The 23,149-nt window shown below is 45.0% G+C and overlaps 1 protein-coding gene across 1 annotated transcript in view; it reads left to right on the top strand.

Annotated features, from left to right (window-relative positions):
• Positions 1 to 2,804: 2,804 nt before the first annotated feature.
• The window catches only part of uts2r (urotensin 2 receptor), a 63,087-nt gene continuing 42,742 nt past the window's right edge, over positions 2,805 to 23,149 (top strand). Inside the window, exons 1-3 of the mRNA XM_080788772.1 lie at positions 2,805 to 3,355; positions 6,445 to 7,250; positions 9,755 to 10,143. Of these exons, the coding sequence (XP_080644898.1) occupies positions 6,447 to 7,250; positions 9,755 to 10,135 (1,185 nt within the window). The 5' untranslated portion in view covers positions 2,805 to 3,355; positions 6,445 to 6,446 and the 3' untranslated portion in view covers positions 10,136 to 10,143. The remainder of the gene's footprint in view (positions 3,356 to 6,444; positions 7,251 to 9,754; positions 10,144 to 23,149) is intronic.

Genomic DNA, 23,149 nt, shown 5'->3' with positions numbered 1-23,149 from the left:
AAACAACCACGAAAGTCTCATTTTACCGCTTTCCCCGCAACAACAAAGCTGCGCTGCTCTCCCAAATCTGGCTGTGACAGACAGGCCGTCTTGCCCCACACGGAATACTATCGCCATTTTATTTCATTGTGTCAACTAAATCCTCATTAATTGCAAACTAGATTCAACATACTCAAGCCTGCACACATTCTAAATATGCCCCCGAAATATTGTACTGAGCAAATGGACTGTTACCACCTTCAATAATAATGATAATAATAGTCTTTATTGTCTCCACATCATTATATTTTCTTTGTCATGGACACTTGTACAAAATATTAATAATTCTACTCGAGTTGGAAGCATTAAGACCCATTTTAACCCTCAATGGCTTCCTTTCTGAAAAATAACGTCATTGTAAAAAGATTCACGCGTTTAGATATTCTATTTACAATGAGATGCGGACGGGAGCTGGTGCCACTTGGACCCGGACATAGCCTAGCACTACAAAATGACGTCGGACATAAATACTGAATAAGTAGTCAGTGAATCCACACACTAGGAGTCTGGCCGTGCCACTTGCGCGCCAGGCTACATCCTAAGCAGCTGCTCGAAAGCTCTGGGGGGAGAGCCGGCTACCGTTGGCGACACGACCAGGTGCTGACGACCGCTGCTGAAGCCATCTCTAAAACGTCGTGGCCAAAAACAACAATGGCAAGCAAACAACAAGAGGAAACGTGGCCTTTGTCAGGGCTCATGGAGAGCAGCCGCACATTCACAGCCCAAAACCAACAGCCGGCTTTAATTCTCAACTCAAAGTGTTGTTGGACTGCAGGATCTACGAGTTGACTTGGGCAAGCGCAGCTCAAGTTTCCAGACCACGTCACAACATCATTCCTGAGAAGCCAGACATTGTGCTTTTCGTCATCTTCAAGGCAGGTGCTGCTGCATAGAAACGGACAGTTCCCTGGGAGGATCGCATATAGAGGCAGCGGATGAGCGGAACTAAGCGTTCAAAGTATACTAGGAGCTGGTCGAGCATTGCCAAAGAAGAGGTTGGAAGGCACACTGCGAGTTGAAGTGGGGTGTGTCACTGTAGTGTAGAGAGGGCTATAGGCTTTGTTGGTCGCTCACTGTGCAAGGTGTTCACGCTACACTAGGCATCACGGGGGCTGCAAAAAGGAGGGGGTATGATTGTTGAAAGACCCGAAACCCCTGATGATCTCCAGGCACATCACTGAAGATGTGTCCCGGACGTGCATCTTAGGGTGTATCTTTCACTTCTTTCTGAATGTGTGTGGGCCTGTAGGGGCGGCTGATCCTGTGTGCATTAGTTAATTCAGTGCACACAGGTGTGCATTGTTAATTCAGTGCACACAGGATGTGCAGTCAAAGCCTACACAGCACTGAGTCCAATTACTTTGACATTGGCCATTCTGGTGTGTACGGGTGGGCTGGTGCAGAAAGGGACAGATGCAGGGAGAATTGAGAATTGGACGTGAGAAAAAGAAAAGAGACAATGAGAGCTACTGTATATACTCAACATTCTTACCACATGAACTCTACCGTACCCTATTCTTTGGGAAATAGCAGATAGATCTACTGCTAAACTATTTTTGACGGGAAACATCAAGTGGTCTTTATCTTTATGAATGGAAGCTTGACCTTTGAGGTGAAAATGGCCCTGCCTGGCTGAAAATACTGGAAATGGAAAAAGGTCATTACAGTCAGGCAACTCACAAATAGAACGAAGCAAAATTGTGAACGTGAAGTGTGGGATACATATTTTATCTTGCCGTTCAGGCTCCTCTACATTTTTTTGTCCCTGCTCGGCACAATTAGATAACCATCATTAGCCATTAAGAGCAGGGGGAATATACAATAACAACCTCCCCATGGGGAACAGCAGAAAACAGGAAGGGGCTTAATGTGGGGCCCTGGGGGACTTTGGTCAGCAAAGTACAGGGTTTAAGTGGTTAAATGTCCATCTCTGCTTGGAACCATTTCTGCCTTTGGGGCATGGCTGATCAGATATCTGGGCAAACACACAACTTTCTGTTCCATCCCAAAATCACATCTGTGGCTCTGGTCCTGTAAATTAAGAACACGCCGTGTGAGAACATGGCTTAACTTAATTACACCGAGCGTATCATCATCATTATTAATATTAGTTTTATAATGTTAGTGTTTGTTTGGTAAAAGAGGGGAGGCAGAGAGATACAGAGAGAAGAGGGGGTAAAGGGAAAGGGAGAGAGAGCTCATCGTCTCTCCCTGTCCGACTCTGTGAGCATCAACAGATTCGGTCGGGGCGAGAGCCTCCAAACAGTTTAGACTGGCGTGGCCCTTAACATCCAAAGCATTGGCAATGCATATATATCCATTTACAATAATGACACAGATAAGACACTCTGGGGTGATTATCGTTGACGATGTACAGTATACACACGTGTGACAGCTGGGAATTAGACATGGTATGTGTCTCACTGTCTCATCTCTCTGGCTCTGGCTCCATTTACTCCTGTTGCATATAGGAAATCAATCGATGATGGCATAAGGTAGGTGCGTGCGTGTGAGAGAGAGAGAGGGGGGGGGAAGGAGAGAGAACATATTTCCTACATACCTCCTCCCTTCATGCCCCAGCCCTCCCCATCTCTCTTCCCCTTTCGCCTGCTCTCTCCGGCTTCTTCCTCCCACTTTGTGCTTGTGTGCGAGAGTGCCTCTACCAGTGCACTCCTCTCCCTATCTCTCTCTCACTGCTCTCCCTCTCTCCGTCTCTCACTCACGAGCGCTTCTCACCCTCCAGCACTCTCCCTCTCTCAGTGAACAAGGAGCGGTGGTGGGGGGGGTGGGGGGTTCCTCCGCTTTAGCCAGCTGTAGCTTTGCTGTGATCCTCCAGATCTTTCTTCGTCACTCCACTGATTTTCCGCTGCTCCGCTTATCTCCCTGGAAAGTCCATGTGTCAAATCGGACGTCTCAGACACGGATGCAATCGAGGTGTTTAGGGGGAAGAGGGGAACAGGAGAGAAGTTTTTATAAGCCCTTCGTCCAAAGCACCTTTCCATTCAGTATGTGCACCTTGGATATCCTGACTTTGTGTTGAGAGGCTATTTATTCATCAATGGCAGGAGTTTGACCGCACAGCACCGGAGGACACCTTTGATTTTCTTTTGCCTCAAGGATTTTCTGGCTTATTGCCGTATTTCGTCGTCATTTCAAAACTCAGATGCTCTTCGGGATCGCATATATGTAGGACTTTTATAGAGCATGAAATGTCCGTATGTGTGAAGTTTGGAGGACCCCAGTGAGCGAAAGCATGGCTGATAGCCAGAGACCAGGAGTTAAGTGCTAAAGCCCACTTTCCCGGCACACTGTCAAGGTAAGCACGGAGCACGCTTGCTTTCTCTCTGTGAGGTATTCCCACACACAGTCACACCACGCTGTTATACACGCAAAAAGAGAGGGGCTCACTGCCGCTCACACATACACATGATAAGCAGAGAGGTGTAATTGAATGTCTTCAACAGTGGCTCTCTCAAAGTGTGGTGCATGGACCTTCATGGTTAAGGCTCATACATATAGTCTGGATTTACGGTGGTGGGGTGACCACCGAACTACAACATGACGTCACGAGCCGCGGTGAAGAGCAAACCACCGCCACCGCCACCGCTCCAGCCCTTCTCTCTGTTTTCACTCACCACCGCTCAACGTTATTTCAGCTCCGGTGGTCAGCTCACCACCGCAGCGGTGGTCACCTCATCACCGAAAATACAGACTATGAATAGGCCTTACTTGAAGCTGGTGCCAAATGTACCCTTACAGGTCTGTAACTCTGAGTGTGTTGAACTTGGACCAAATGGACCATTTTAATTCCTTCAAATTAAAAAGTTGGAGACCCACTGGTCTGCTTACAGACACACGCAAGGGTGTGATTTAACGCACACGCACGCACGCACACACCCACACACAGTAGACTGATGTGTCAGTGCTTATCTGCAAGAGCAGAAAAGACAAGTCTGATAATTAGGAGGGGAAGATTTGGGATGAGATATTGACCCTATGTTGTTCTGCGTGTGGAGCGTTTGGCACCAGGGCAGTCAGGCACTGGGTCCAAGGACAGAATACTTATCCTGTCTGAGTCTTGACAGCTGCTCAGCATTTGTGTCTCTACCAAAAGAGATAGTTTTGACTGAGGAACGGTACTCTGTGTTCCACAAACAGGATTGGTCCAATTTGTTAGTTTTTTTTGGGCAGGGTCCAATGTCCAGAATTGAGGAATTAATATGCTGTAGTATAGAGGCTATCTTGTGTGGAATTATTCATTGGGTATTTACAGAAATCTGGTTCAGATTCAACATTGTGTCATCTGCAGTGTGCAAGTGTTTTCTGAAATCTCTATTTGATAACATAATGTGACGGCTCACATAATATTTTATACTGCCTCCAAATGAAATCCCAACATTACTTTTTACAGTCCTGTAAATGTTAAACATTTCACAGAATATGTGCATGATCTACACTTCCACCAGTAACATTATGTTTTGTTTCTTAAATGGTAAATGGTGCATTTATATAGCACCTTTATCCAAGGCGCTTTACATAGATTGCGCATTACATTCACCCATTCACACACACGTTCATACACCGATGGCGGCGGAAACCATGCAAGGCACCAACCAGCACATCGGGAGAAATTCGGGGTTCAGTGTCTTGCTCAAGGACACTTTGACACTAACTCTGGGGGAGCCCAGGTTCGAACTGGCAACCTTGGGGTTGCCATCCGGCCACTCTACCCCTGAGCCACATAGGTGCCCCTACATAATACCAAAAAGTTGTCTGAAGCCTTTTTAATGACAATTCACTTTGAAGTTATTTACATTGACTTTTTAACTGACAAAATAAGAAGAAGCTAGTTCAGTTGTGTTGTTGGCAAGGTACAGTATGTGACATCGTGTACGTGTCTGAAGTGTAATCATTCCTAGAATGGTCACACCCTGTTAAAAGAAGTCAACCATTAAATGTGTACACTTTCACAGAACATTTACATAAGATTCTATACTGTGTACCATGGGTCAGGAGGCCAGCTGAGCTGAGGTCAGAGACAGTTAGGGGTACAGTTACCATATCAGAACATACTAAATCACACTTCTCTGTCCAACCAGTGTCTGGGCTATGTTCGTTTCCAGAAACAACAATACGATTAGACTTTACTGTCAATAAAACTGTAATTGCATTGACCTAGACACAGCTAGAGGCTGTTACATGAGTCGTTCTCCGAAACGGGGCTTAGAGGTGGAATTTGCTTTCTCTTAAGAGTATTCAACAAATCTTATGTCTATCAGGCTTTTACCAGGCGGCCAGAAGCATCTGCAAAGAATTATGCGGACATTAAAGACAGATATAATTTAAAAAAAGAGGGCAAAGAGAGGCAAATTTTACTCCACTACAATTTTTTGACAACTTTAGTTACTAGTCACTTTGTAGATTTTGATTATTATTACAAAACATACATTGACCACTTCAGCACTGTCCACATCTGGGCCATTTGAAAATAGCAGACACTTTGTGAGCTTGTAGATCTGCTATTTTCAAAAGATTTGTACACATTTAAAAACATGAAATGAGACATTCTGCATAACGAGTACCTTTTAACTTTTGGTACCTTAAGTGCATTTTGATGCCAACACTTTTGTACTTTTTACTCAAGTTAGTTTTGAATTCTGGACCTTTACTTGCAACAGAGTAGCCTATTTATGCGTGGCAGCATTGACACTTTCACTTAAAGGGGAATACCATCATTAACATGGTGAATCACATCTTGATGATCTTTCAGACCTCCAGTTCTAGGAAACACAGAATGGGGGGACTTTTATTATTATTAACAGCTCTAAGGTATATTAATGACATATAGTAAAATGTTGAAAATGAGTGGAATGCCCCTTTAAGTATCACTTTGGACTTTATTTGTATTATATCGCTCTTGCTGCATGACTTAATGGGGTGTCTGTTCTGTAATTGACATGTACGATGTAGCTTTGAAGTTGTAATTGACATGTATACGATGTAGCTTTGAAGTTGTAATTTCATTTCTGCCTCTTTCCTACTATAGGCCAGCTCCCACTTGAAAAAGACTCTGGGCTATATCTTGTGCCACCCCTTACCCCTTGCCATTTTTTTTACTATTTTAACAAAACCTTTTAAAATAGTTCAAATAGCCGATCTACAAGCTCTGCAGCCGATCACAATGTCTCGATGTAGGGTCGGCTAGTTGAACTATTTTTAAATGTTTTTCAAAATAGTAAAAAAAAAAAAAAAAGGCAAATACGTTTAGGGGATAAAGGATAAGGGTGGCGCAAGACGGAGCCCTCTGTCTCAATGTGTTTCTACGGGTTAAATAAAGTAAAACAATTGAACGCTTCCCCCCCCCCCCCCCCCACCACCACTGTCTCTCCCCACCCACCCACGCAGCGATGACCACAGTGTCCACGGAGCCCCTGGCGCTGACCACGGCGCTGCTGGAGGCGGGGGTCCTCCTCCTCAACGCCACCGTGGAGCCGCCGCCGTCCGCCCCGGACCTGGACCTGCTCCCGTCGTCGTCGTCGTCCCCGCTGCCGTCACCGGCGCTCCCCGGGGGGTCCCAGGAGGACGCCGCCGCCACCTTCACCATCGGCGCCATCCTCTCCGTCATGTGCCTGGTGGGCGTGACGGGGAACATCTACACGCTGGTGGTGATGTGCCACTCGGTGCGCGTGGCGGCCTCCATGTACATCTACATCGTCAACCTGGCGCTGGCGGACCTCCTGTACCTGCTCACCATCCCCTTCGTGGTCTGCACGCACTTCCTCAAGGGCTGGTACTTCGGCGACGTGGGCTGCCGCGTGCTCATCAGCATGGACTTCCTGACCATGCACGCCAGCATCTTCACGCTGACCGCCATGAGCACCGAGCGCTACTTCGCCGTGCTCAAGCCGCTCGACACGGTCAAGCGCTCGAAGAGCTACCGCAAGGCCATCGCGCTGGCCGTGTGGCTCGCCTCGCTGGTGCTCACGCTGCCCATGATCGTGACCATCCAGCTGTTCGCGGGCGGCGACAAGGCCATGTGCCTGTCCACGCTGTCCGAGTCGGCGTACAAGGCGTACATCTCCTGCCTGTTCTGCACCAGCATCGTGGCCCCGGGGCTCATCATCGGATACCTGTACATCCGGCTGGCGCGCGCCTACTGGATCTCGCAGACGGAGACCTTCAAGCAGACGAAGAAACTGCCCAATCAGAAGGTTGGTGCATTAGCCCTTTTTTTTTTTAACCGTCTGGCTGCCAGGATTAATTCAAGAATGATTACTATATGGCAGGATATCCCCCTGTTCAACCATTATTTTGAAGATCCAAAACACCACGACGGGAACCGGATGTTGACTGAATGGTATATGCGTCGGATTAGGTGTTGATCTCTCACTATAGCTGATGAGAAGTACAGGCCGGCGCCATTAGAGCGACCGCTATGCTCCGTGCAATAGGCGTTGTTTTGACCAGAAATGCCGCCTGGGACGGGGAATTGGAGATAAAAGCGATCGAAGGTGCGCGCGCAAATCAAGATGGCGCAGTCCAGTGATATGGCTAACAACAGATAGCCATCCGAAACTAATGAGAGCAGCCTTTCGGCTAGATTGGATCAAAACATTTAAACAACTGAATAAACGTAACATACGTTTATTGGCGCTTGCCGCGACTAATGATTAACGTAGGTTGCGAAATGAAGAATGACAGCGAAGAGGGAGAGAGAGACGGGGGGGGGGGGGACGTGCAGCAAAGGTCGTCATGAACAGGACTGGAACAAACACAGCGTGCTGTCAGGCCAGACAGAGCCTATATATGTGGCATATAGTGACCACTATAGGCCAGCGGGCGCCGGGCGCCCATGCATTAGCTCTTCAACACACTAATTATTCAGAGCTTTCGGGCTATAATAGTTCGGCCAGACACACCCGAGAGAGGGTCACATGCATGCGTGCCACTTTGTGGGTTTATGTAACTGTGGTGTGTCAAGCAGCTGACCTGGCAGGTTACATAAAAGCACTTCATTCCACTGTGGGTCTTGCTGTCCCATATCAGCAGCAAGCGCACGTTGGTACAGTATGTGCTTATCTGTACCCACGGCCACCCCCAGTGCCACCTGGGGGCTCTGTTTCTGCTTTTATATACTATACACAGTACCGGTATATCTGCCTCATCTTCGTGCAGGGAGAAACATGTAGCAGACCATGAATAATACGGTATTCATACCCGTGTATACATTATTAATCAAATGTTTTATACAATCTGTATGAGAGTTATCTGACTGAACTAGATGTCATTCATTCATTCATTCATTCATTGCAATTAGACTATTAAATTACCATACTGTAGTTTAGCCCATATTGACTATAGTCTCGCGTTGCCAGACTGTTGCCTCTCGCAATTTTAAAATGCTTCCGTCATACTCTCTGGAGCAACGGAAGCTCTGATCATGAGTTAGCAATAAAGAAAGTGAAGCCTCGATCCTACCCACTTCGGTTTCGTCTTTACAGTCGCGCAAATTCATCTTAATATAAATCAAAATCATCAAAGGATATACAGTATAGCTTGTTGCTTAGCAGAAATGAAAATATATCATGAATATATGGTATTTGGAATATTATGGTATTTTACCCCTGTTCCACCTGAGCATGTGTCCATATCTCGTTAACTGCACAATGATTTCGCGGCAATGTTAACTCCATTATTGAGGAAAGTTTGAAAACAGTTTAACCCATTATAAGACAAGATGAAAATACCAGGTGTAAAAGCTGGCAGCACAGCACGAAGTGATGTCCTGTGAGCTTGTATATCTGCAATTATTTTCTTTTATTTAAGACAAAAAAATCTTTCCTGTTTTTTCTGTCCTAAAGTCGGCTCTTCGGTGCTACTGAACATTTCTGACGAGCCGAAATTACACTACAGCGCCAAAACAGCAGTAAAATAGGAGTATGAATCGGCCCATATGTTACCGTGTTTATTTACATGCTAGCAGCGCTCGTTGACCGTCTTTGTTTGGTTAGCAGCAACCAGGTTAGCCAGATTGACAGCGACGTCATGTGCTTCGCTATACCATTTTGATTTGTTGGTGTGAAGACTGCCGCTTTAGCAACACTCATCCCAGAAACTGCTGCCGTATTCGGTTGCACGTACAGTATTATTCAGGCTTTCAGTCTGAATAATGTGAAACGAAATGAAAATTCAAGTTCATTGTCAGGCTAGAAGCCATTATAGCGGTCTTTGTTTATGTATGACACATGCCTGAAGATTAGATTTGGATCAAAAGTTCTGTACAGTCAACAGATATAGGCGCCAGTCAAAACAAGAATCCATAAATGTCCACCACTGACGCATTTAGACCTGAGGACGCGTCTGTGTCTCCTTTTAACCATTATTTTAAAAAAATTGCAGTTGAAAAATTGTGAAAATGTGTGCAAATCTTTGAATATATATTATTTCCCCCAGCGAACGTTTTGAACTCATATCTTTGCTTCTGGGCGGTCCCTGAAACAACACATTTTGAGATGGGCATTGGCCGCCAATTACATATAATATTGGGGATCCATGACATGGAAAGGTTTGAGAACCGCTGCCATAGAAACATATATTTTTCAGAAAACTGTCATGATTTAGAGGACATTTTAGTGGAATATGTTCTCATGGTCTTATAACGGGCCTGCAGCAGTATATAACTGACGCCCATCTTGCTATGGGTTCTCCTGCATAGGTTCTGTACCTCATCTTCACCATCGTGCTCATCTTCTGGGCCTGCTTCCTGCCCTTCTGGATCTGGCAGCTGCTGGGCCAGTTCCACCCGCAGCTGCAGCTGTCCTCCAAGGCCAAGCGCAACATCAACTACCTGACCACCTGCCTGACGTACAGCAACAGCTGCATCAACCCCTTCCTCTACACGCTGCTCACCAAGAACTATAAGGAGTACCTGCGGAAGCACCAGCGCTCCTGGACCGCCGGCAGCTACTTCAGCCGGAGGAACCGCTTCCAGCGCTCGCCGCGGCGCTCCACCACCTCCTCCAGCAGCCAGCAGTGCACCGAGAGCTTCGTGCTCACGCACACCGCGTCCCTGCGCGCCCACAACAGCAGCCTGTGAGAGAGGAGGTAAGCCGATTAGTGATAATCTTTTTATCGTCGTGTCATGTTCATTTGTATCGTGAGTCGTTTAGGACCTATTTTATTCTCAACCACGTATAGGCAATTATATAGGCATCACATTTCAAAAAATATATATAGCAGGAATAGAAGCACATCTACGAGCATTGTGAGCTTGGTGCAGCCACTATTTTCGCCCCGGTCTTCGTGCGGAGATATAGGGCTTAAGTGGTCACGGCAGTTTTCGAACAACAAGTTGACCACAGAAATTCTTGACCAGATCCTAAAGCTAATGTTCCATGCTTCCATGCGTGTAGTCATGGCGCTGTACCAGTTCCACGGCCCTGTGTGTGTGTGGCTCAGATCTGGATGTTTTTGGAATTGTTGACTCCGTTAAAGAGAGGAACGTCTGATCCTGGGGGGCTAACGTTGGCAGATGGGTCCCATTAATGCGGGTTCCCATGTGTGGACAGTGTCTGTCTACAGGGGGACCGTCAGCCTCCCGATACGATTATGATCATGTAAACACGACAAGCGGGTGCCTCTTTTTCTTTCTTTTTTTTTAAGCGTAGAGCCGGATCTGAGGTAACGCGTGCTTTATTGGACAACAATAAACATTCAGTAGCTGTTATACCCAATTCATACCTGTAGGACATCTACACATCTGTTCTCCTTAATTTGACCTGCACCTCAAAGCCTCGATTCAAAACTCCATTATGGAGTTCACCTCTAAAATGACTTATTTTCTATCAGTTACTCGTCCCAGTTACTCGACTTGAATTCATGGATATTTCTTTCGTTTTTTTGTCACATTCCGAAACCCATAATTTGATGTTCCCTATAGAGACCCAAAGGAGACTCTATGGAGACACAATGGAGACTCTTTGTGTCAGTTAGTTAGTTCGTTAGTTTCATTTATTGTCCACGTGTGGAAATTCGTCTTCGTCTTCATCAAATTATTGGCTTAGGAATACGTCAAAAACTAAAAGATATATCCATGAATTCAACTCGAGTCTCCATGCAGGGATGAGTAACTGGTCGAAAATAAGCCATTCTGTTTGGAGGAACTACTCCTTTAAGGCACTATAGGCCTACCTGTTGAAACATCTACTGTACTACTACTCATAGATCGGCTATTTCTGACCATTTCTGAAAATGTTATTAATCGCCTCTGACATGCCCGGGGATGCCAGGGTCAGGGTGACCATGGTTCATCACTGAATGAGAACAAGGTTGTGCATGGCCTCAAGCATCTCTATGACCCAAAAAAAATGATGCCCTCCATGTCTGCCTGGCCACGGTCCACATTCAAACTGTCTGCATTCTTGTCTGTTGAGAGTTCGGTTGCGCTGTCCCTACATGGCAATCGGTAAACGATCACTCTCCACTGTTTTCAATGTAGCTTCATTTATTTTTCCTTCTCCTTCTGCTCTCCGAGGTGTTTTATTTCTTATAGCCTCAATCGCCATGTGTCACGGGGCTACAGTTCATGTCGCGGCCAGGGGAGCTGTTCTTGATTAAGAGGAAAGCCGCTGAGGGCTTCCTTAACCCATTTAGGCCTGACGTCGAAATTAAAACAAAATCTTTTTAAAATGTCATTTTTTTCTGAAAAACCTCATGTTTCTGTGTCATTGGTTCTCAATATTTCATGTCAAGGACCCCAAAAGATATTTGTAATATGCCTCCGCCGCCCCATCTGAAAATATGTTGTTCCAGGGACTCCTCAGAAGCAAAGATTTGAGTTAAAAACTGAAACTCTGAAAGAATATTCAAAGCTTTGAGGCACATTTTCACGATTAAAAACAAATAGCAGACCTACAAGTTCATAGCGCGGCACTCGGTGAGCTTGTAGATCTGCTATTTTTCAATAGCTAAATTATAACAATGTTTCAAACACCAAAAGGGGTTCCCAACCCAAAATGGATTAAGAATGAGTCTGCGGGCCCGAAACGATCTGCCTGGGGTTTTACGATACGTGCAGTGTCTGTCTGCCTGCGTGTGCGCGCGCGCGCGTGGCTGCATGTTGCACGCATATCTGCATGCATGCGTGTCAGTGTATCTGTGTAAATTCATCAGTGTGCACCGTCTCCAGCGGTATACGTCGTAATCCCCCCCCCCCCGGTCTTAAGTGTTCCCTGGAGAGGAAACCGGGTGCTTGTGATATGCTGATTGCAGTGGAGGGGAACTTGGGGTTAAGAGCCCAGGGCTTTGGCTCATGGGAGGGTATGGTGGTCTGAGTACTGTATAGGGGCACACACAGGCACTCCGTTTTATGACACGGCTCTGCACTTCATGTGCTACAGCTGTAGATCACTCGCTCGACTGAAAAAGGCCTGGCAGGATGCAGACACGTGTGTGTGTGTGCACGCACGCACGCACTGTATACTGTATACTGTATACACTGTATACGTGCACAGTGCACACAGACATACCGAAGTCGACGGGTCAAAGCGGATCGCGTGCCGTAACAATGCAGGTTCCCCGCAATAAACTTTTATAGAGGTTTGATTTGATTGAGGGATTTGTATATATAAGGAGACAGATATACTGCATGAAATACCGTCGCCACTAAAAGATATATTTTTCTTGACGGCGCACAAGCAATAACACACTGTTCCACATGGGGTTTTTCTGCCACTGGCCACCGTATACACAGTGGTCAGGCTTATGAAAACAATAACACACATTGTCATAACCCAGCTTAAGCAGCGGGGGACCAGTCTGCTCTTCTTTGAGTATTATCCTTTATTCTCGTAACGTCTCTGAGGAACCTATTATTCTCCTACTACAGCTTCATTATAATAGCCGGTTCGGTTTTCTTATAACTATAACGCCATCGGCAGAAAGAAGAATCCTAAACTCGTCATAACTTTGTGGTACTTCACTTTAGTTTGCTATAGTATTATATATAGTGCTGTGCGTTCAAGGCAGCTGTGAGAGCATGAGTGCTGCATGCTGATACGGTATATGTATTTAATTAATTAAGGGTTCTTTAAATAGGCGCAGTGGTAAAGTCTTGGCCCACCACCACAGAGGTTGTGGGTTCCAATCCACCGTGGTGCTTTGTCATGGTGCTTTGTCGGCCATGACAGTGCGGTGCGGGGAGTGGGGTAGTTGTCACTGCAATGTATTAATTCCTCTTTGTCTGAGAATATACCTCGCCGAGTGACAACAACTACCACAATTCAACGCGCACATGCACATTGTACGAGCTTTCATTATTTGGGACGGCTAAAAAAAGGGGGGTAGGAGAGAAAACATCTCTCCTTGTGCCGAAAGGAAGGTAGAGCGCTCTGCAGTTGAATCAAAACCAAACAACAATCACTCTGACAAAATGCCCAAGACAGACTGAGTCTTAGAAAAACAACACACATCCGCAGATAGAAACAAATGAAAGAACCAGGGAGATCGAGTCATGCGATATTTTTTTTTAAACGAAATCATGCAGGCACGCAAGCCCCTGGGTTTACCACGGATTTGAGAACAGCGACTAGGCTTAGCCGTTCTAAAAATCACAGTAAACCCCCTCTTTTCTAAAGCCGTTACCAAATATGGCAACACGAAAGTCATGTCACACAACAGCAACAAAAACTATGGAGCGTGCACAAAAGCAAATTTCACCCTCTGACTGTTGTGCACGTGTAAACCATGTGATGTGACAACAAAGTTGATTCTGATTCTGCATTGAAGTGTCCCTGAGCAAGGCACTTACAGCAACTGCTATCACGATGCATGCACGCACGCACACAGAGAGAGAGAGAGAGAGCTTTCAGTAAATTGGCACACCATCCAGGAGAATATAGATCGTCGCAGTCCCGCCAACTTTCATGAGAACGACAGGCCCAAGAAATAATGCCCCATTAATTTTCCCCATAGACATTTCAAAAACTATTTAATTAAAGATCTGTAAGCCTTGAACAAAGCCAACTCGGATCGTGACAAATCATGACAACAAACACATTTTTTTTGGCCCGGACACATAATTAGAAAGAAGAAAAAAAGGGCAACACTTTTTCTGTTGTTTTTCTTCTTTGTAATTATTTGTTCGGCCCATGTTTTGTCCCGATCCGAGTTGGCTTTGTTCGAGGTTTACAGATCTTGAAATTAATACTTTTTGAAATGTCTTATGGGGAAAATGCATGGGGAATTATTTCCTGGGCCTATCGTCGTCATGAAAGGGGGCGGGACTGCGACGCTCTATAACATTAACCTTTATGTACGTATATTGCAGAGGGACATATAGTTATTATCCAGCCAAGAGTCTGCATAGATTACATGACATTCTATGAGAATGTAATGAGGTGACCTGGTGGAGGGCAGTATAAGGATAAGCCAGCGGCGCGCCATAAGCCTGCAATAGAACTTGATCCTTCTGCCTCTAACTCTGTGCACATCTAGGGGACACTAAATCCCTGCATCAATGTATATCATTATCTCTTCTGTCATAGAACCTTATACGATAGCGTAAGCTCACTTGACAGTATACTCTTACATTTTCTTCTATTTTAACTCCACTAAATTACATTGTATTCATTGTAGGTTTCTAAATTGAAGCTCATGGTCCCCCTTCTCTTTACCCCATGACCCTGACATAATTATTAACAGTTTGACCTCGGATCACGACGTTCCCGACTTAATTGATAAAGAGATCTTTCCCCTGAGGATCACGACATTCCAGACTTTTGTTTTCATCGTTTAATTTGCAGTATTTGATCACTTCTTACATGGTACATGGTTTCCAGCGGACACAGTATAGGATACGTCACGCGTTTGGACCACGTGACCGAAAAAAAAAATCAAATCAGTCACACAGGGTTCTCAGGGCTTCTGGGAAATGGAGGCTATATGAGTGACCATGGCCCACCGCGCCCTTGTGCCCCAGCAGTTCCCCGCTGTTGTCGTTGTCGAGAGACTGTGGAATAATTTTGAACAATATTACAAATGATTGGAATATATTCAGGCGGATTTTGGGAGTGCATGCCTTTTGTCCGACGGGGCATATAGGTCCGATCCATTGGTCCCATCGACTACCTACCCCAAACCCTCACCCTAACCATAACGGCGAGCACGGGGCAGCACACCTAAACCTAACCCCAAACCCTCACCCATAACCATAACGGCGAGCACGGGGCAGCACACCTAAACCTAACCCCAAACCCTCACTCTAACCATAACGGCGAGCACGGGGCAGCACACCTAAACCTAACCCCAAACCCTCACTCTAACCATAACGGCGAGCACGGGGCAGCACACCTAAACCTAACCCCAAACCCTCACTCTAACCATAACGGCGAGCACGGGGCAGCACACCTAAACCTAACCCCAAACCCTCACTCTAACCATAACGGCGAGCACGGGGCAGCACACCTAAACCTAACCCCAAACCCTCACCCATAACCATAACGGCGAGCACGGGGCAGCACACCTAAACCTAACCCCAAACCCTCACCCATAACCATAACGGCGAGCACGGGGCAGCACACCTAAACCTAACCCCCGAGTCGGACCAATGGTCCGTCGGACCAAAGCATATGCCTCCCGGATTTTGGTGAGACTGACCTATAAATCAGCGCCCAGGTGATTCTTCAAAAGGTTAGTGAAATTACTCAGCAGTGAAGCTTATTATTTCACGATTTCAATTCTCCGCAGTCAACGTGTTAACTCTTTTTTCCATTCTTGGTACGGCAGGTCTGTTAAGATCTCTGTTAAGAAGTTTGTTTGTTTGTTCACTGAAAAGCAGTCCCACTGCCATGGTTTTTTATAGATGCTGATTGGACCAGCAACAATACAACCATCCATTTCATCGGCTCCATATAAACTGTATATATAAGGAATACTGTATTCTGTGTTGCTTTTTATCATTATTTGTTTTACAAGCAGATGTTTTGTACTGAAAGGTGTTTTACAGTACAGTTAGTACAGTTGCATCATTATACTATCAATCCCCTGATCAGCGGGCGGTTGGAGAATTCGACGGGTCAAGAGAAAATATGCTTCTAAAAGCTGTATCAGTTGTTTTTCACAGTTTTTCCAAAAGTATGCGTTAGTCAGCAAGAACCTTAAACCCATTAAAAGCAGCCGTAAAGCATCTGTGTCATTTTATACTTTGGCTATTCAAAAATAGCAGATATACACGCTCATATGACCTTGCAGATCTGCTATTAAATTAGAAAATGTGAAGAACAAGAAAAGAAAATTTTTGCAAATCTGTGAATGAATAAAAGAAAGGTTAAAGCGAACATTTTTTACTCTTTTTGGTCAGTTCTTACTGGGTTAAATCTGTTGACGACACACCCTCACTTTGGATGTAATTTGTCCAGTGCAATCGGTATACAAAGCACTTCTGAAAATGTTGCCCCAGGCTGAACTTTGTGTCAGTCGCCCTTGCAGTGACAGCTGCCTGGCAGGCCGTATGGAAGATGCAGATTGCATCTCATCGCTGCAAAAACAAAGCAACTCCTCCAGGAAATAGCCAGTGTACAAACTCTGACATGGGAATTCGGACGGGGTCAAGTTCATTTCGCAAACCCACTATTGTTCATAATAACCTTGTTTACTTGTTAAACCTCCACTCATCGGGGTTTGAACTATACGTAAGGACAGAGGAGTAACATGGTCCTTTGTTTGTGAGATTGAGCTGAAATAGGCAACACAGTATCGGATAATTTGTTTGTCTTGGAAGGAATGGGGCGTTTGTGTTTTCATTCACTTACTTTCATGGAATTAAGTCCCCTGCTATGGCAACACCGCAGCGGTTACGACTCGGCAGCAGTTATCTGCAAAACAAAATATGGCACAATAATCTCAGTAAGAAACAGCTTCTGACTGGAGTTCTTAAACAACGTGGCCCTGCTTTTACAATATAGCCATTGGATTAAAAAAGTCTCAATCGCCATGCTAACGCTGATGTACAGGAACAACAGATCAGAGATGATAGAATGCAACATGTACAATAATTAATGGAGTAGTCTTTTACATAACTCCCAGTATTGTGTTTTCATTGTCACATAGTGGCATATTTAAATGCATGCCCTTCCCTTTCACGATAAGGAGAGGAAGTTAGTCAGCAGAGGAAAGTAGATTTTGATACCAAGATGAAAAGTCTGGCTAGGAGCACTCGTCATGGATATAAGGAGGGAAAGCCTGCAGGGCAGAATGGACAGGGTGAGAGACAGCATAGGCTACTGTAGGGAGTCTATATAGGCCACCAACGAAAAGCAAAAACATCCTTGTGTTTTTTGTTAATACCGTTCTTTAAGCTTAAGTGTCACTGCCAAAGGTTTACCTTTGATTGTTTTTAAGGGCATCAACATACTTGCACATTATTCGTATATACACATCATTCAAATGTTTTGTATATATACAGCCTGACTAGTTAGCAATACATAAACGGCGGTGGGCGGTGGACATAGATATGTTCTATCAGTTTTGACATATCTTTCAGCTTCATTCTTTCCTATATTCAACTTCCAGAGGTATCAAAAGGTCGATAACCTTGCGTAAAAGCTGCACTCCGTAACTTGAGAGACCACATTTTTACACGTGTTGCAAAACAGGCCAAGAAACACTGGTAAATATTATGGTTAAAATATAGCACATCGGTTATGTCTTCAAAAGAGTTTGTTTCCATTCCATATTCCGTTAAAACTGTGTCTTGAATAAAGGAAAATAGTGAAACTTAAACTGACAAACTGTGACAAACTGTACGTGAAAAGTGCTCTAAATCCAGGATCTGTCAGGACTCAGACTGACCCAGATGCAGCTGCAGACAGGCAGAGGAAGAGAAGGTCAACGACAAGATGATTTATTTACCAAAAGCGGGGAACACTAGGAGCTTGAGAAGAAACACAAGGAATACTGAGAAAACACTAGGAGATCATAACATAGAAATGAACATGCTGGCAACAACAATTACAAACTGGCAGTCAACGGACAGTGAGCGCGGGCACATAATATACGCATCAAGTGTCAAGAAAGGGAAATGACACTTGACAACCGGGAAGAGATGCCTGGTCTAGCCGGGGTTTTTTTGACGTGAAGGTGTGCCTGCGCCAAAGGGAATTTAAACAAACATAGGACTAACTATAGACACAGGTGAGCTCAGTAAACAACACAGGGATTGGCTGGGGCAACCGGGACACAAGTGACACAATTGATTGATTGATTGAAATCTTTATTAACAGTTTGCAGAATTACAGTACATTTCAAGCACAAACTCAATACAAAGACTGTTAACTGTGAGTGGACGACCCAATTAAGCCTTACACTTGTTTACAACAGGGTCCACATTGTTCAATTCATCAAAACATTTAGAGACAAACAAATAGACACTTCTATGTAGTTAAAGAACAGAACAGGAATTCATCATATAGGAAGCGAAAAGGGAAAAAAAGTATATATACAGTGAGGGGAACAGGGGGATAAAAGAAAAGAAAACGAAAGACAGAGTGTAGGGCGCCTGCACACAACACCATGCGTTGATGCCATGTGTGCATATGTGCAGGCACCCAACACCACGTCCATACAAAAACATAGTACAATCCATAGTACAAAGACAGAGTGTAGGGCGCCTGCACACAACACCATGCGTTGATGCCATGTGTGCATATGTGCAGGCACCCAACACCACGTCCATACAAAAACATAGTACAATCCAGATACAAATTCAGCTTTTACAGAGGCCAGTTTCGAATTGCAGCCATCCGTAGGTGCCCTTTGAGAGCAGTTTTGAAGGAGCCAAGGGATTCACATGTCTTAATGACTGTTGGTAGGGCGTTCCACATTTTGGTCGCATAGGAGCGAAAAGAATTTAGTCCCTTGTTTGTGCCGAATCTGGGTTGTACATGGTTTGTTGCACTCCCTCTGGTGTTGTGGGTGTGGACTTCGTTTACATTAAGGAAGTATTTAGACAGGTACATGGGTATCTTGGTGGTGTATCTAATCTTGTGGACCAGACCCATTGCAAGATGCTGTACTCTGTCGTCGACCCTAAGCCATCCCAGCCTGTCAAAGTGGGCAGGGGTGAGGTGGGTTCGGGGGGTGAGGCCAAGTAGGAGCCTGACCAGTTTGTTTTGGGAGGTCTGGAGCCTTGTTTTAAGGGCCTTTGAGGTGCTGTGGTACCAGGAGGTGGATGCATAGTCAAAGAAACCTTGTACAAGGGCTCCTGTTAAGGTCTTCAAGGTGTTTTTGTCGACCAGTGAGGAGATCCTGTAGAGGAATCTTGTTCTTTGATTGACTTTTTTGATTACGTTGGTGGCCATCTTATCACCGGAAAGATTGGCCTCCAGGATGGAACCTAGGTAGGTAATTTGATCCTTCCGTGTGATAATATCATCACCAACTCTAACCAAGAAGCCATCTGCCTTTTTGAGATTACTATTTGATCCGAAGAGAATGGATTCAGTTTTTCCCAGGTGTAAGGATAGTTTGTTATCAGCGAGCCAGGTGCAGATTCTACCGAGTTCAGAGCTGAGGGTCTTTTCAACCTGCAGTTTGTTCCTGTCCGAGACCAGCAGTGCTGAGTCGTCTGCGAACAGGAACAAGTTGCAGTCACAAGCTGAAGTCATGTCGTTTACATATATTAGGAACAGTAAAGGCCCTAGTATGCTTCCTTGTGGGACGCCACAGCTCACTGGGAGGGGGGGGGACAGTGTTCCGTTCACTTCCACCATCTGTTCTCTCCCCTCCAGGTAGGATTGCATCCAGCTCACTGATGTGCTATCAAAACCAATAGCTTTAAGCTTGTTAACCAGTATGGAGTGGTTCACGGTGTCAAAAGCCTTTTGGAGGTCCAGCATGACCATGCCGCAGTATTTTCCAGCATCCACCTCGTGTTTGATGTGGTCGCTCAAATAGAGAAGGCATGTGTCAGTGGAGTGGGATGTTCTGAAACCAGATTGGAACTCGTACAACAATTTATTAGTGGCAAGATACTTTTCAACCTGTTCATAGACTATTTTTTCCATCACTTTCGAGATGGAGCTTAGAATAGAAATAGGGCGGTAGTTGCCGGGTTCTAATTTGCTCCCTTTTTTGTACAGGGGGGTTACTTTGGCCTGTTTAAAATCTCTGGGGACCTGTCCTTGTTTGATGGAGAGGTTAACTATGTGGGTGATGACTGGAGCTATGAACTGGAGAACTGGAGAAACTGGAGAAATGAACAATAATCAGAGTACTGTAGGTGGACAACAAGAAACATTAGGAATGTTACTTCAAAACAAAAAGGAACACAGAAGTCCATAAATCCTACAGTCACTGTACACCCATAAGGATGCACAAAACATGCATGGGCGGCTGGCGTAGCCACCTGGGCACCTAGCTAGGCTGCTAATACCGCCTGAGAGCGTGTTGTGGGTTCGACCGTTGCTGCATGTCAATCCCCATATCTCTCTCTCCCCATTGTCCTGCTGTCAGACTACTGTTTTTATCAATAAAGGCAGACGAAAATCCCTAAAAATATCTTATAAAAAGGAGACACAAAACACTCTTTGGGGTAAAAAAAAAAGAAAAGTAAAGGTGGTTTTGGAGGAACCACTCAACTAAAGCTCATATGCTCAATGCACCATTAATCATATAACCTTGTAAATATTGCCACGAGGAGAGACGCGAGAGGAAGATAAAGGCTACCTGTCAGTAGCATGGTTCATGTGCATGACATATTACATTCCCTCACAGAGATGACATGATTCTTCATGCTCAATCTGACAACATGAAAATGGTATAATCGCTCCCTGTAATCACATACAGCTGACACATTGTGACACATTATCATCCCACAGAAGACCTTTCTATAAATGGATCCAGTGAACGTGTTAGCTGGCCGCTTGGCTCTTGTTAAAACATTTCATTGGTTCAATACACTCAATAGCCTATTTCTAAAAACCCACAGAAAGTGGGTTTTCCAAAATGTTTCAGTGATAGTGAAAATAAGCCGATCTATACAAGCTCACAGCGGGCTGAAGGAAAAACAAGGTTTCTGCTGGACATCGCTAAGAATGAAGGACAGACAGTGCCATCATCCCCATCCCTTTCCCCCAGGGCTTTCTGTATAGAGAGGATCTGGCCAGTGAACCAGTTGTGGGGGTGAGGGTGCAACCAAGCAGAGGGCAGTTCTTTAGAGGTCAGTCAAGGACACACACTATAGACACAGGCAATAACTCTCTCTCTCTCTCTCTCTGTCACAAACGTGCACAGACTGTGTGCGCACACACACACACACACACACACACACGATGAGTACTGTACTATTGATTTCTCAGCCATGTACTGTAAGCTAATTACATTGGCTCTTTTCCCAGCAAAGAGAAGCCCATCCTTGTCATATAGATAGATAGATAGACTGGTATTGACTGACTCACTCACTCACTCACTGTAATAAATATTGCCAGGTATGGCCCTTCTATACTCTACTACCTGTCACCTGTGTGATCAATGTGCACCTTGACTCGCCGCTCTCTGCCGTTATGGGACATTACACTGAGACCTGCAGTGATGGAGTACCCTGTCAATCTGCTTCCACAGTGCTGTAACCTCTGACTATGAGAGTGCCCCGTCATCTGCTTTCACAGTATACCGTAAACCTCTGACTTTGGAAAACGTCTCAAGTGGATGAAACATGCAGCGTTTCGAAATCAAAATGTGAGGGCATTGTCGCTTCAGTATGATTTGCTAAAAAATGCTTCCATTTCTTATTATTGATATGATACGTTTTGAGGCAGGTGGTCAGTGGACGCCGGAAGTGGTCCACGAAGCAAGCAAAGCACTGCCTCTCTTTGTCTTCCCTTTTCTGCTGAAGCTGAGCTTAAGCTTAACTGCGGAGAGAGCCATTCAGAGCCATTGGTGCAGCCAGTGAGTAGCAGTGACATTTGCCTCAGACATGCAGACAGACATTCCCTTATTTATAACCTAGACAATATAGACGACATCCTTTGGTTTGTACTTTGTACTGTGTCTGAAAATAATGCTTTTTTTCCCCCTGAGTTGATGAGCTTTACAAGATTTTGTATTTTGTTTTGCTTATGACAGCTGAATAATAGCTCCACTTGTTGTGCAGTACAAACTCAACCGTAGCCAATTCTCACCTCACTTAAGCACTTCATTGCCTCTCTCAGCACTCTGCCAATTCTTTTCAGAGAGACAATTTGGGCTATTAGGGCGAGGCCTAATGAGCCACATCGGGACCGACAGTCCCACTTTTAAAAGTTGGCACTTTTAAAAAGGCTATACTTTCAGAGGCTGGGTGTTGGGTATCGACAGTAGGCCAGGGTTTGTTTAGAATGTACCTGTATCAAGCTAAGCAGGCCTATACTTATTTACCCTGAGCTCTCATGGTAAAGAGAAATGAAGAAAGCTGAAACTATTCAGGACAGGTACTGTCTGTGCGGCACTGGACAATATTAAATACCAACAATAAAAACCCAGCCAAGACAGACAAAGGTGAGATGTAAATTTCACTGATGCAAATGAGATACAATAGGTTCTGAAATTGGGTTGGAGCATGTGGCTGTGAGAATAATACTCTATCAGCTATATATCTTGCGCCACGCCACCCCTTATCAATTAACTTATTTGCTATTTTTTTACTATTTTGAAAAACCTTTTAAAATGTAGTTAAAATAACCAATCTACAAGCTCACAGCAAGTAAACAATGGCAAATAAGTTTAGGGATAAGGCCCTGTGTGTGTGCGTGTGTGTGTGTGTGTGTGTGTGTGTGTGTGTGTGTGTGTGTGTGTGTGTGTGTGTGTGTAAGCTATGATTAGACATTGAAAGGTTAGGTTATAGGATTGGAGTTATTCCTGATTTATAGTCGTGTGCCGAGTGCAGAGTTGTCACGCAAATCTACACTTGCAACGAGCCGTGACCTTACTACCTACTTTTGGCGTCGGGGTTATAGTTGAAAATGGCAATAAATAAATGCATTCGTAAAACCACCTTTCAGAAATGTGCGTGTGCGCGTGCGCGCGCGGTGACCCCGGACAGCTGTCTGTGTTTATAGACTGCTCCTTAGGCGCTTGT

This window comes from Protomyctophum bolini, assembly GCF_963924005.1.
Source record: "Protomyctophum bolini genome assembly, chromosome: 18".
NCBI classification, from domain to species: domain Eukaryota; kingdom Metazoa; phylum Chordata; class Actinopteri; order Myctophiformes; family Myctophidae; genus Protomyctophum; species Protomyctophum bolini.
Note: the sequence above shows the minus strand (reverse complement) of the source record. Positions and strands in the feature narration are given on the sequence as shown.